The sequence below is a fragment of the Pyxicephalus adspersus genome, chromosome 1, assembly GCF_032062135.1.
Source record: "Pyxicephalus adspersus chromosome 1, UCB_Pads_2.0, whole genome shotgun sequence".
NCBI classification, from domain to species: Eukaryota; Metazoa; Chordata; class Amphibia; order Anura; family Pyxicephalidae; genus Pyxicephalus; species Pyxicephalus adspersus.
Window position 1 is genome coordinate 18,342,058 of NC_092858.1, and position 14,792 is coordinate 18,356,849.

The following is a 14,792-nucleotide window of genomic DNA, read 5'->3' on the forward strand; positions in this document are numbered from 1 at the left end:
AATGTTCTGAATATGGGGGGTAAATGAGAGGGCAAAATCGAAGATGATGCCAAGACAACATGCCTGAGGGGAGGGATGGATGACTGTGATGTTGACCATTAAGAATATGTCGGGGGGAGATTTGGAATTTGAGGGGGGAAGATGATGAGTTCTGTTTTATCCAGGTTTAGTTTCAGAAATCTGTGAGACATGCATGATGAGATGGCCGACAAGCAGCATGAGATCTTATACAGGACTGAGGGAGACAAGTCAGGGGTGGACAGATAGATTTGAGTGTCATCAGCACACAGATGGTACTGTAAGCCAAAGGAGCACATGAGACTACCGAGAGAAGAGGTGTAGAGAAAGAAGAGAACCGGACCATGGACTGACCCTTGGGGAACACCAACAGGGAGCTGAGTTGGGGAGGAGGAAGTACCATTGAAAGAAACTTGAAAGGAGCGGTCAGACAGGTAGGAAGTAAACCAAGAGAGAGCAGTGTCACTGATACCAATGGAACGCAAGATTTGGGTTAGAAGGGGGTGATCAACGGTGTCAAACGCAGCCGAAAGATCAAGGAGAAGGAGGAGGAAAAATTACCTTGAGACTTGAGGCTTTGTGGAGGTCGTTGGCCACTTTAGTAAGGGTTTCAGTGAAAAGGGCAGCTCAAAAGCAAGACTGGAGTGAGTCAGGAAGAGAGTTGTTGCTCAGGTAATCAGTGAGTCTTTTGAAGACAAGGCGCTCAAGGATTTTGGAAACATATAGGAGAAGGGAGATGGGATGGTAGCTATAAGGTAAGGAGGGGTCTAGTGAGGGTTTTTTCAGGATAGGGAGAATAATGGCATGTTTGAACACAGAGGGGTAAATACCAGTAGAGAGGGAAAGGTTGATTAGTTGGATAAGGATGGGGGCCAGGGTGGAGGAGTGGGCTCGTAGTAGATCAGAGGGAATTGGGTCAAGTGGACAGGTAGTAGATGTAGATGATGAGAGGACATCATCTCTTCATCCACAGTAACAGGGCTGAGGGGGGCCAGTGATGATTTACAAGTGGAAGGGGTGGGTATGGTTGGAGTGGCCCCGTGAGCAGAGACATCATGTTTGATTTTGTCAATTTTATCCCTAAAGTAGGTGGCTATGTCTTGGGCAGAGAAGGTAGTTGTGGGGGGAGCAGGTGTGTGATTTAGGACGAAGTCATTTGTTGAGAATAGGCTGCGTGGGTGCGAAGCTTGGGAGAAAATGACAGTGGAGAACTATTTTTGCTTGGTAACAGTGAGTTCAGTGTTAAAGTGTTGTAGTCTGGCTTTGTAGTCCATGAAGTCAGAGGTGGGGCCAAATTTCCTCCACTGGTGGCCAGCTGCACGAACAGTCTTTTGTAAGTGTTTGGTGTAATTGTTGTTTCCAGGGTCGGGGGTTGGCAGGGCGGGGGTAGCGAAAGGTGGCTTTATCTAGAGCCAAGGAAAAAGAGTGGTTGAACTGGGAGGCAGGTTCATCTGGGAGGTGATTTTGGAGAGAGTGGTGGTTAGGGACGCAAGGCAGTTTGAGAATAGGTTGTGGTCAAGGCTACAAATATCTCCCTGCCACTGGCCAGGTCTGGGATGTGGGGAAGGAGGGCAAGAGTTAGATAGGTCGAAGGTCATTAGGTTTTGTCAAAAAGGAAAAACAGTGAGTTGTCATGGTGGGTGCGGTTGCAGAGTTTGGAAAATACCAGGTCTAAAGTGTGTCAAGCGATATGTGCAGGGACGTTGATGTTCCGTGTGAGTCCAAAGGAAGAGGTAATGGAGAGCAGTTTGGCTGAGGAAGGATGGTGGAGGTCATCCACTGCAATATTAAAGTCCCCAAGGATGAGGGTGGGCAGGTCATGTGACAGAATATGTAGGAGCCAAGAGACAAAGTTGTTCAAAAATTGTGAGACTGGGCCGGGGGGGGGGGGGGGGGGGGGTGCGGTAGACAACAGAAACAATAAGGGGTAGGGGGCGGAAAAGATAGACAGAGTGGACTTGTGTGAACTGCAGGCCTCCATAGTAGAGAGCAGCAGCAGAGGCAGAGTCTGAGGAGGAAAGCCAAGTTTCAGTGGGAGCCAGGAAGTTTAGAGATTTAGAGAGGATGTGGATAGAGGTTAATTTATTACCATGTGAGCAGCTCCTGTAATATGGGTTGCAGCGAAGATTGTCATCTTGTTAAATTCCAGGAGTGGGATAGCAATCAGTCAGGGAGAAGCTTGGTGAAAAATCAGTTCAAGATGGTGGCAGCAGCAGAGGTAGTGTAGGCCTTCAGGTGGTTCAATGATGGTTCAGTCCAGAGGCATGAGGTGGGAGTAGCAGAGTGTAATTGTATGCCCTATCTGTTTTGATGCCTGTTCAAATCCCTGGCCATGTATCCCTTCGTTCCAATTGGGTAACAAACTTAGAACAACTCAATATATTTGTTAGAATCCCATCTAGAAAACAAGGATACATTTTCCTTTTTTCCCTATTCCTCTTCACACTATCTCTAATGGGCTGAATACACTGTTGTATTCATTACTTTGCACTTTTCTCTCAGTTTGAATACATTACATAATTTTTTTCATGTCTCTCTTATAAGAATGGATAACTCTTATAACGTGGGATTAGCAGTTTGTTGTGTTTGTCATTAACTAATCAATATATGTTTATAAAAACCTCTAATTCCGACTGTAAACTACCAATATTGTGTATACATACATTTATTTTTAATAGATTTTTTAACAACCTCTAATTCTGACTGTTAACCTACAAATAATGTGAAAAATATATATATGTACACCGTCTATGAAGGTTTCATAGGGCGTATAGGACTGTAACACCGTAACCAAATATTAGGCCTGCGGTGAGGAATTTATTGTTTGCTGTTTGTTTTTTATCCCTAAAAAATATATGCATGGGTATAATATTAGTTATAACACAAGAATGTAATATAGCGGCTGCGATGCCTTCACATGGCATACTGCTATAGTCAGACCCACAATACATTAAATTTGATGTATTGGTATCCTAAATGTATATATTCTATATAATAATCATATGATATATATATAATAGAAAAAATAATCTTCTTATCTCCATTTGTATGATCACTCATTACCTCCACTTATATTAGCATATACGGCATAGCATATAGCCTTACGGGGGACGGGAGTGCCTCTCAAATAGGTACGCTCTGGTGTGAGCATACCAACCTGCTTTCCTGGTGTGCAAACCCCAACCTCACCCCTGTTTGGTCACCGGCAAGTCCTTGCATGTGACCAGTGAAGGTGGTACTAGCAATTACATAGTTTAAACATTTTAATCCTATGCATTTACTAGCAATGACAGGGATAAAACATTCCAGGCGTTACCCACATTGTGCTACTCTGTATCAACTAATCTACTAGGAGGGCGGAAGCTATACACAATCCACCCTCATAGACCATACCGCACATGTGCAAATTACATCACACCTAACCATCTTAAATGAGTGTACAATTTACATCAATGCATTCACATCACCATAGAAAACTAGCGGAAGTGCCCTATTGAACGAACTGCGCATGCGCAAGAAGTCACGCAGTTGCAGACTCCCCCTGCAATCGTCCTATTAACCGATATATTGATGGACCACCACCACCACCATTAGCCCTTTTTGGATGCTGCTGACGGTATGTCCGTGGAACTACAATCTAATTCAGAAATGTAAGTTCTATCATTCTATTCTCACTTTATTAACCAATAAAATCTTGTTTTCACTTGAAACAGACTTACCCTTGAACATCATTTTCTCACATGTACTCACAGTACTTAGATCACTACTGGTAATATTTGGAGGGAAGAATAAGAGATACCATTCACAGGACTAAATACAATATTTAATAATAATGAATTTATTTACACACATACACGTATTGATATATATTGGCTACTCCGGAGGAATTAACAACATAGCGAAATACACCAACAACTAACTAGTAGGTATTCCTTTTAAAATTCCAACTTCTATACCCTTTATTAACGCACATCATCTATAATTACTTTTTAGAGACATACTAATATACTGTGATGTATACATTGAATTATTGAAACCCTACACTATATCAATATCTATTATTAATTAATTTATTTGAACACATACACATATTGATATATATATTGATTTACTTTTCCACCCTATTATCATCAGCAACAGCCCTATAGCTTACATTCTGGACTAATGAACAGCTTTGAGAGAACAACCAAGAAAATTCTGAGTAAGTGAATACATTACTTCTCTATCATAAATAAGCAACGAATGTGGTTATACTTCTTACACGTAAAATTCATTTACAGGTTCTCTACTTACATGCTTATGGTCCTTATTCTCCAATATTGCCACCTCTACTACCCTATTGTATACTACCAGAACATTGTTAGCAGACTTTTTCTGCTTACAGGCAGCATACAAGTAAGACTTTTAAAACATTATCTTTTTTGCTATCTCAAGTTAAACAGTTTTTCAAACAAATAATTTTCAAATAATCCTTGAATAGTAATTATACCCTTTTCTTACCTTACCATAGACATGCGATGTGAATGCAACAACCGCTATAAGCGTATGTATGTATTGTATGGTACTTATGTGTATACATAATTTATGTTATTCCAGCATATCAAACATATGAGCGAAACGCATCAGGACCGAGTTCTTTCAAACTCTCTACATTGTAACTGCCTAAACTTTGTATAAAATTATCACAGACTTTATGATCCACTATCTCTAAACAAACTGTTACCAAAACTTCCAACATAGGTGAACTTTGTATAGTTGAGACTGTTTGTCCCTATTCATTATTAAATCTCTACAATTTTTACAAATCTTAGAGCTAAAAAAGCCTGCCTTTTTTTTCTCCTTACCTTTGTTTTATACAATTACCAGGCCAGGCACATACGAATAAATCACAGACAGGATTCATAAACTAATGTCTCTATTGTCCCGCCATGGCTGCATTCATAAACCAATGTTACTAACATCCAACCATGGCTTGATTCATAGATCTGTGTTTCTAATGCCTCACCATGGAAGGATTCATAAACCAGTGTCACTAACATACCACTATGGCAGGATTCATAGACCAATGTCTCTAATGTCCCACCATGGCAAGATTCATAAACCAATGTCTCTAATTTCCCACCATAGCAAGATTGATAACCCAATGTCCCTAAAATCACACTACGGCAGGATTCATCAACCAATGTCTCTAATTGCCCACTATGGCAGGATTCATAGACAAATGTCCCCAAAGTCCCACCATGGCAGGATTCATAGACTGATGTAACTAGCACAGACAATCCTCCAATGTTGGACTATCTTCTCCACTTTTGGAGAGGTTTGACAAATTAGGCCCATAGTTTTATCAACCTTAACTTCTCATGTACACTAGTTTCTCTGGTAAGAGTGGTCAAAACTCCAGAATAGTATCTGTTTCTATAACTAAAGCTCATATATAAGGTTTATTGCTAACAGAAATTTCATGCATAGTATAAAGGTGTTATATACCCAATCCAATGTGAGAATGTTACACCACAATGACATTTAGCACACTGCTTATTTTTTCATTACATTGTGAAGTACAAGGCACAGCATTCTGCCATATAAATACAATTGCAACCAGCCTCTCAAATCACGATGATTGATAAATTGAAATGACGGCCAGATCTGCAAATCCACGCAACCTAATTGAGTCTGAGAAAATACTTTATACTTGTATGCCTTTCAAAAGCTAATTTACCAATAAATAACTGAATCAGAAAATCGACAGCAGAAAATGGAACAATCTCGTATGACAATTTCAAACTCTCAGCACTAAACTCCTATTGATATAATGAGGATTTGTGTCTCGTAACAATTTCTAACCAAAACCATTCATGAGAATAATAAACACTTTTTATGTATTACTGTATTTGTATATCTGTTTAGTGGTATTATACCATAGAGGGCTCCTGGTGAGCTGATTGTAAAGACCCTTATGATAATCTGGGTTCTTGCTCTAATAAAATAGGTCAAGAATTCTAAACCAATAAATGGGCCACTTCTAACAGGCTAAGAGATACTACTGCTCAGTGAAATACACAAATAATAAAATACACAAAAACATACTTGAGGGAGAAAAAAACATTTATAAAACATTAGAAAGTACAGAGAATAAATAATAATAATATACTTTATGAACAAAATTATGTTTGACCACATCACCTACTCTAAAATCAAAACTATGTAGACCCCTCTTCAAATTACCAATTTCAGATGTTTGCAGAAAAGGGTACTTTTATAGCTATAGCATACAAAAACATTTTAGAAAATTGTGAGCTTTAAACTTTTTTGGCAACAGTTTGGGGGAGCCTCATCATTTCTTCCAGTAGGACTGTACCCTTGCTGAGCATCATAAAGACATTGTTTGAGGAGTTTAATGCATGGTTCTCCCATGATAGTCTATCTTCTTCTCCATTGTTGGAGAGCTTTAATAAATTGGGCCCAGTGTATGAAAATAGAACTACAAAAGTGGTCTTACTAGGTGGCATATGGTGAATAATTTCTTTATTAAAGGAGTACATACCTTAGAAAGTGATAAATATTAAAAATACTGATTAGGAATTCGGCACTTGCATCTGCCCTTTAATACACTATTTACTATGTCAGTATTTGTTGTCTTAAATGTTTAGAGGATCAAAACTATGCATAACCCTAAGAATATGTTTTACATCTCAACCCCTTAACCTTAACCCTACGAATCAACAAAGTATAAGTGCACTTATTGGCAATAGCAAAAATGTCCTTCTAACTATTCTAATCACCCCATATTCTCTAGTATATATCATAACTCAATCTGGTTCCAACTGCTGATGTTGTTGTCCATGTCACAACACACAGGCTCTTTATTTCTCAGTTTAATATAGACCTTGGGAAGGGAAAATGGGAAGGCAAGTTGTAAAAATAACAACATTGGCTTAACCTCCCTAGCGGTTCATTTCTTTCCGGTTTTATATGTCTAAAAGCGGACATTGTTTTTCATGAAAATTTATTTTACAGTATAATATAATAGTATTATATTAAATAATAAAGTTTGAAACACAAAATAATGTAAAAACAATAAATTGAATACATTAAAAAATCTATATATTTTTAATTTTTTTTTTAAACACACATTATACTCATACTATTATATATACTGTAAACTAAATGTTTTTGAAAACAATGTACTGCTTTTACACATATAAATCCAATATATTCCATTCAATACAGTTATTTTGTACTGAATGCAATACAAATGGAATTTGAATTTCCCGCCCCGCAGGCAACGTACACACGCACCGACGTCACCGGGAAGTGCCCGGTGACTCATCTGATGCACAAGCTGGCGGGAGGAAGAAGAAAGAAGATAGAGTTTGTGGCGATGGACGGCGCGGGACGCGGCGGATCAAGTGAGGCTGTGTTTACTAATACTTCCCATAGGTTTACCTACCCCGAGTGTGACTCGGGGTTACCACTTCTAGGGAGGTTAAAGAGCAGAGATATGTTGCACAAAAAAGGCTGCAATATTAGAAGCCAGAGGTTTACAGAAAGAATAGATGACATAGCTTTGTAATTTGACCATTACTTCCATGACATAGAAGACTTTCCTTGTAGAAATCCATTTATCTGTTGCTTCCTATAAATGGGTGACAGCACTGCAATTAAAATGGCAATCAATGCTATCACACTTATGGCTGGATTACAGCAGTATGGCCCAAGGTAACATAACATCAGAACAGCACTCAGACAGGAATTAGCCCTCTCAATTCAGTCGTTGGCTGCTGGCAAAAAGGATTAGGGCATAGCATAGTTTTACTGGAAGTGCCTACAAAGTAGCAATAGGACTGATTTAATAAAGCTTTCCAAGACTGGAGAGGATACACTTTTAGTGAAGCTGGGTGATCAAGCAAACCTAAAATAGATCTGGCTTAGATTTCTACACATTTGCTAGCAAACAGCAAATGACTTTGAAGAAATGAATTCCAGGTTTGCTGGAACAAACAGCTTCACTGATAAAAGTGTATCCTCTCTAGCCTTGGAGAGCTTTAATAAATCAGGTTTAATGTGTTCCAGGTAGGTATATAGATTCACATTGTATTTATAAAAGAATATTTTTTAAACATTTACTCTTGGCACTTGGACTGCCTTGAAAAGTGCTCATCCAGATCAATGATGTTTTTATACAGGATTTACATCTTCGTTAGCCAATACAAATAATTTTTCAAAACTCTGGCTACAACAGAACTGAAAATAGTAACTTACCACAAGGGAATAGCACACTTTGAAGCCAGGCTTAGCCACAAAATGGTCATCTGACTTGAATGTAATCTTTATTTGATTTTTCTTGGATGTAAGTCTTGGAGGAGCTTCTTTATGTCCACACCACCGGCCTCGTATAACAGAGCTTGTTTCTGAAGACTCTTCAACCTCCACAAAGTCATATCTGTAAGTCAATTAGACAGATCAGATATCCAGATTACATTCTTCTTTTAAATATTTAACGTCTATCTATGACTGCACTTCATTTCACCATTGGCATGTTTTTGTTGTTGTTGGTCAGCCTGGTTGTCCTGATGACCACAGTTTTCTGGACTGAAATTGATAGAGAATCTAAAGTTTTAGTTGTTGCTGGGTCAGGAATAGAGAGGAAATAGTTGTAGAGACAGATGTCTGAAAGGTATTTCCTTACTCTGGAGAGATTTTATCTCATTGATGCCCGTATGATGTTGCCATGACTAGGGCTTGTAGTGGTAGTGGGGTAGGTATGGTGCTTATTATTTCACTGTAGCTGCAGCTGTTTAAGGTTGTAAGATTTATAGAATTATAACATAAATAGATGCTTTGATCTCATTTTAGCAAACAAGTTATGCAATTAGTGACGTGCTTTATTAGTTAAAGGACACATGTAGAAAAAGGGATCTTCTTAACAAATCTCAAAAGCTTGAAGTTGGAAATAACTTATGTAAAAAAAGGCCAATGGAGGCTTGAACTACAAACTTGCATATGATATTTCTTACCACACAATACCAGTGTCTGATTTATAAAAGTTCCCCAAGACTGGTGAAGATAGATTATTATGGCAGAACCTGGGTGACTCAGGAAACCTGGAATGGATTGAAAATATCTACCAACTAATAGAAAATGATTTTTTAAGAATTGTATTCTAGGTTTGTTGAATCACCCAGGTTCTTCCATGATAGTGTATCTTCTCCAGTCATGAAAAGCTTTCATAATCAGGCACATTGACCATGATTTATTAAAGCTCTTCAAGGCTGGAGAGAATAGATCCATTCCGGGTTTGCTGGATCAACCAGGTTCACTGATGAAAGTGTATCCTCTCCAGCCTTGGAGAGCTTTAATAAATCAGGATTATTGTGTCTGAGACTACCTTACTAATCAGCAAAGCTTTGGTCAGGAGCATAAATTACAACCCAGAGCATAGTAAAGGAAACAAATAACCCAGGATTAAGGTTGCAGAGGTTAAACGTATCTAAATTAAAAAAAAGTAGGATGTAATATACAGTGTACATAATGTAGGGGTATGGAATATGTAATGGGTCAGGTTAGGTAATGTACAAGGGGCAGGGGTCAGACATATATATCCCAGTTTACAGCCTTATGATTACTTTTATCACCACCCTGATAAATTAGTACAGCAATAACCCCTATGAGACACTTCATAAAAACACATCCGATGCTTGCAACACCCAAGTCCTTTCTGGTTTTAATCAACTACATTTTTACATGACTGCATGAGCTGCCCTTCACTGCTAGACCCTCAGTTTTGTCTGCTATAAATTACCAGTAATTATATAGCAGAACACTAAAAGACTATTATTATTTCCATTCTATTGTATACAGAAAATCATAACCTTTAATTCTTACCACACCATTACCACTACAAAACGGTCTTCTGACTTTTTTTTCCCCACACATTAGTGGATAATAACACCATATTTACTCTACTTATATAAAACCAATGGCTCTGTCTCTGATATTCTATTGGTAGATTTTGGCACAATGCATTTAGTCATCAATGCTAATTGTAGTCTCTCTTTTTTTCCATTTCATTTTACTTCTTTTAATTGATGGTTTTATAAGATTTTGCATCAAGGACATCAAGGACACAATGCGATGTATTTCTTTTTTTTTATAGCACCAACAATGAATACTATTTCAGCATTCTTTTATGCCATGTTCACTACTGCATATATAATGAATTCTTTTACTTTATGTATGCTCTATTGTGTAATTTATCAATTAACTCAAGAGACAAATATGAAAATGATAAATATATTTGCAGACTAGGGATGAAAAAAAGTTGTTAAAACATAGTATGATGGCTATAAAAGGCAAATAATACAGATTACAAAGAATGCAGTTTTTTTGTTATGCAGTTGTTATGAATTGCTGTGCATTGCCTATTCATACTAGCTAAGGCATGGCATCTAAAAAAAAATAAAAAGATGGTCCATTACCAACAGTTGTTGGTGTGCCATTAAAAATAATACCATATTTACTCAACTTATAGAGTGAAAACCAATGGCTCAGTCTCTAATATTCTATTGGCACAACGGTGCACCAACAAGGTGCTGCGTGGTGCACACCATAGGAATGCAAACCATACCTTAGGGAGATTTTCCTAAAGAATTTCTAGCTCTTGCAATCAATCAAATAATCAACTTACTAAGAGCCCACAGGGCAGGGCAAACACAGACAACAGAAATTCAAATTGAACCCCATCTTGACTCCCATAGTTAAAGTATAACTTTTAGGGCTTGACAATGAGTAGGAACCTCCAAAAAATACAAATTTTTTTGTTGCTTTTAAAATTTTTTTGTTTTTTCATGCAAACTTTAGATCTCAAAATGGCTTATGCAGCAATCTTTGTGTTCTTTATAAATATGCTTTGTATGGGAATATTTGATATGATATGGGTTTCAACCAACATTTTCTAGATTTTCAGGGTTACAATGAAGATAATCAACGAGTATTCCTGAACTTATTTCCTCAGCGTTTTTTATATAAATTGTTATATTTTACTTTCTTAAATTTGTATTAAACATGAGTCATCCAAGCTTTATAGCTCAAAGCCTCCCCAAGCCTAAAGCTGCATACACACGTGCAATTATTGTTGAAAGATCTGTACATACAACCCTGTTCTGCTTTATGGAAAGGGGAGGGGGAGAATGATGGAGCAGCACCCTGCTGTGCGCTGTCCCCCTTCCCATGCATTAGGAACGTTCGTCATCCATCGTCTGTGGATCCGCCAGGACGGTTGTTCGGACGATGGACGATGGGCGCTGTACACATGCCAGATTCTTGTCCAATATCTGCCTTGAGCCAGTTATCGGGCGAGAACCATTGGACGTGTGTACGTAGCCTAAATCCACTAAGGCTAACAATATTAAGATAGAAATCTCCCTGAGATTAGGAAAATTCTCTCTTGGACAGTTGTCATTACAACAAGTATCTCCATTGAAATTTTGTTTTTTTTTCTGTTCTGTTGTTACTTCTTGTTCTGCAGACTACTCTAAAATTTTAGAATTTTCCTCACTTTTAGTCCAGTAGATATAGTCAATAGGACCCATATATAGAGTATATCTGTTAAACCAAGGCCCATGCTATTTCAACACTACTATGCTTAAAAAACTAATGAAAAAAAATAGATGTACTTTAAAGAACTTTCTTTGCTTTTGCATTTTTGCTTTTTAAAAAATCACAATTCCTTAAAGTATTTTGTCCAGCTTCCAGATACCTCAAAGGGTGGTATAAAATTGTTCTGAAGCAAAGGAATAGTAGCGGGGAGAACTTACAATATATGGTCATATTTTACACAGCACCATTATAAATGCTACAATATAATCTGCATTGCTACAAAAGAAATGGCCAATTAAATTGATTTATGAGCTAGAGAAGTGTAGTACGAGGTTAAAGTTCTTACTTTATAATTGGGCTGAGTAATATCCTCTAATGTTTGAAGTGCTTAGCTGCTTTGCTATGGTTTGTAAAACACAGTATTAAACTTTAACATTAAAATGATACTTTATTTTAGGTGGTAACACATAGATAGATATATAGATATAGATAGATAGATAGATAGATAGATAGATAGATAGATAGATAGATAGATAGATAGTATGATATACTCTATTGGATATTTACCCCCAGGACTCCAGAAGGGAGATCTTCACCTACCACCTTTATGAATGTGCCAGACAAAGCTCACTTTTTGACCAAGGAAAACATTCTGAAATAAACGCTCCATGAATATGTGCTACAGCCAGTGTTCCTCAAATGGAATGTTCCATCAGCAGATGGAGTACATCTGCCTAAGGTTCTAGATCTTAGGACAGCCTTTCTTGACCATTTTAGCACAAGAAAACCCTTGAAAAAATGTTCAGGTCTTGGCAACCATTGGGAAGAATGTCACCCTTACAGAAAGATTATTAGTATCAGTTAAACTGAGAGGCACAAATTGCTCATTGCTCAAGGAAACCCCCTGGAGGAACCCTGGTTGACAAACACGTCACGTCATGGAACCACATGGTACGGAGCAGGAACTAAAGAAAACCTAAGAACAAAAAGATTCATGGGCAGAGCTGCTGGATGGAGTAGAATTTATGGTAAAAGGATCCAATGAGTACGCAGATCCCCTGTTCTTGCAAGAATGCTTTAAACCATTACACCTGGCAATTCTCATTTGCAAAGTTTTAGCACTTTCAAAAAGCTTGCCTACAACTCTTCTCTTTCACACATTCCTATTGGCCAGTGAAGTAGTCCATATTAGTGAACAGCCAGTAGGAATTAGTGTGGGTGTGGCTTAACACCCCAAAAATCCAAAAACTAAGCAAAAATATTAGATATTTGTCTGATCCGAACAGCTGTTACTACTTGATTTCACTTGTAGATTTGCATTTACACTGTTAAACTAATATTATCATTAACCTTAAAGCTAAACTACAGGCCAACAGCTAAAGTTTTTTAGATACAATACATAAAAGGTTGCCTTTTACTTGCTAAAGTGTTTGTATTTCTGTCCACCCAGTTCTATGATTTACACAGCCCCTCCATGCAGCACAGTCCTTGATTTGCTCTGCTGCAGTTAAGTAATGATAACAAGTTGTGTCCCTCTTTCAGCCTTTAACTGGTCAATAAAAAGAAAATCATTAGATGGATAGCTTCATCCCTACAACATTCTACTGTCTCCTCCTATCAGAATAAACCTTGGACAGCAGAACAACTAATTGGCTTTTTGTGCTGCCCCTACCAACCCTAGTTCATGCTCTTCTGTACAGGAACTTCAAGAGGCTGACAGCTAATCAAAATGAAATACTTTTACTACTCGTTTAAAAAAAGTACAATAAATGATAAATTATTAAATACAGAGATGCATTAATTGATAATAATTTTTAATAGGTCACCAAGCTTTTTATGTTGCAGCTGTAACAAGATAATAATAGTCCAGTAGTAGTCAAGACCTAAAATGTCAAGGGGAACTAAACATAAGAAAGGAAATAGGAAAAGGTTCGTTATTGCAGAAGGGCCAATGGGACAGGTATATTTCTTCTGAAATACCATTAACTTACCTACCTGTTTGATATCTTTTCTTCAATGGACACTGGGGAGAACACGGATATATATACTAAACTTGGTATCCCGGCATACTCTCGGGCTGCTGAGAATGAATAACCTCCTGTGCATATATACAGGAATTTCACCTTTCCTGCCTGGCCAAGCAAGATGACCGAATATCTATAACCTGGCAAATGACCCCCACAGTAGAGTAAGGGCAGTTGAATTCAGTTACATAATTTCAATTAGGCAGGCAAGTTTCTTCTGCAATAAAGAATATGCCTGCTCACAATTATTTCATGTTTAACTTTAGTTCCACATTCAGACCTAGAAGCAAGACAAGTACTTTCCATCTTATGCCCAAAACTGAGAAATTAGCTTTGAGTAGCGTTTCTTGAAAAAATGTTATACTGTTAGTTTGTTTCATTTTATCAATCTTAGCTTACTTAGCTTATTCCTTATGGCAGGGGCTTAGCATTGCTTCCCTAGACTCACACTTTCCCATACAATGGCATGTGTTCCCACAGGCGTTCTCCAGGCAGGTCTCTGGATTATAAACTATGATAAGAATGTGTGTAAAATTTTAGAATCATTTCAAGAGTTGTTATGCCATGCAGGCTTCATTCTTTAAGGAGCCTTTACAGCTCTCAAAACTTGTATTCTACTTTTTCTTTTAAATTTACCTATATATGGCAAAACCGTCAATATTCTATTCAGAAAAAAACAGAAAAAACAAAAGCATGCACTAATGATGCCAGTTTTCATTTATTCATTATTCCCAAGGGTTTATATTGCACCCAACTTCCATTCCACCAAGGACAGTTCTGGGGAAGCCAATTACCTAACCACATATTTTCAGAGGTGTGGGGGAAATCTAGATAAAGCCCACACAAGAGAGGAGGAGATAGTGTCCTGTTTTGGATTTGAACCTAAGACCCAGTGTTGCAGAGGCAAGAGGAACTAAGGCCAATATACCATGTTGGTGATTCTGGTTCCTGCATGTTACCCATATGTGCTGAGCATGTCCTAACATGGGCTTTATGAATGACAATTCTACAATTAAATAATATAAACCAGACCTTAAACACCATTAATATAAATAAATTGATGTTCGGTTATACGGCATAGAATGTTACAGGCCCCAGAAGAGGCTTGTTATTTATAATGATTGTTGCAGGAACATGAACTGTTCCGGCTTA

At 37.8% G+C, this 14,792-nt stretch overlaps 1 protein-coding gene across 2 annotated transcripts in view; it reads right to left on the bottom strand.

Moving 5' to 3' along the window:
• PDGFD (platelet derived growth factor D) overlaps positions 1 to 14,792 on the bottom strand; it is a 148,482-nt gene that overhangs the window by 70,698 nt on the left and 62,992 nt on the right. For both annotated transcript variants that reach the window (XM_072403122.1, XM_072403117.1), the window contains exon 3: positions 8,281 to 8,461. In XM_072403122.1, the coding sequence (XP_072259223.1) occupies positions 8,281 to 8,461 (181 nt within the window). The remainder of the gene's footprint in view (positions 1 to 8,280; positions 8,462 to 14,792) is intronic.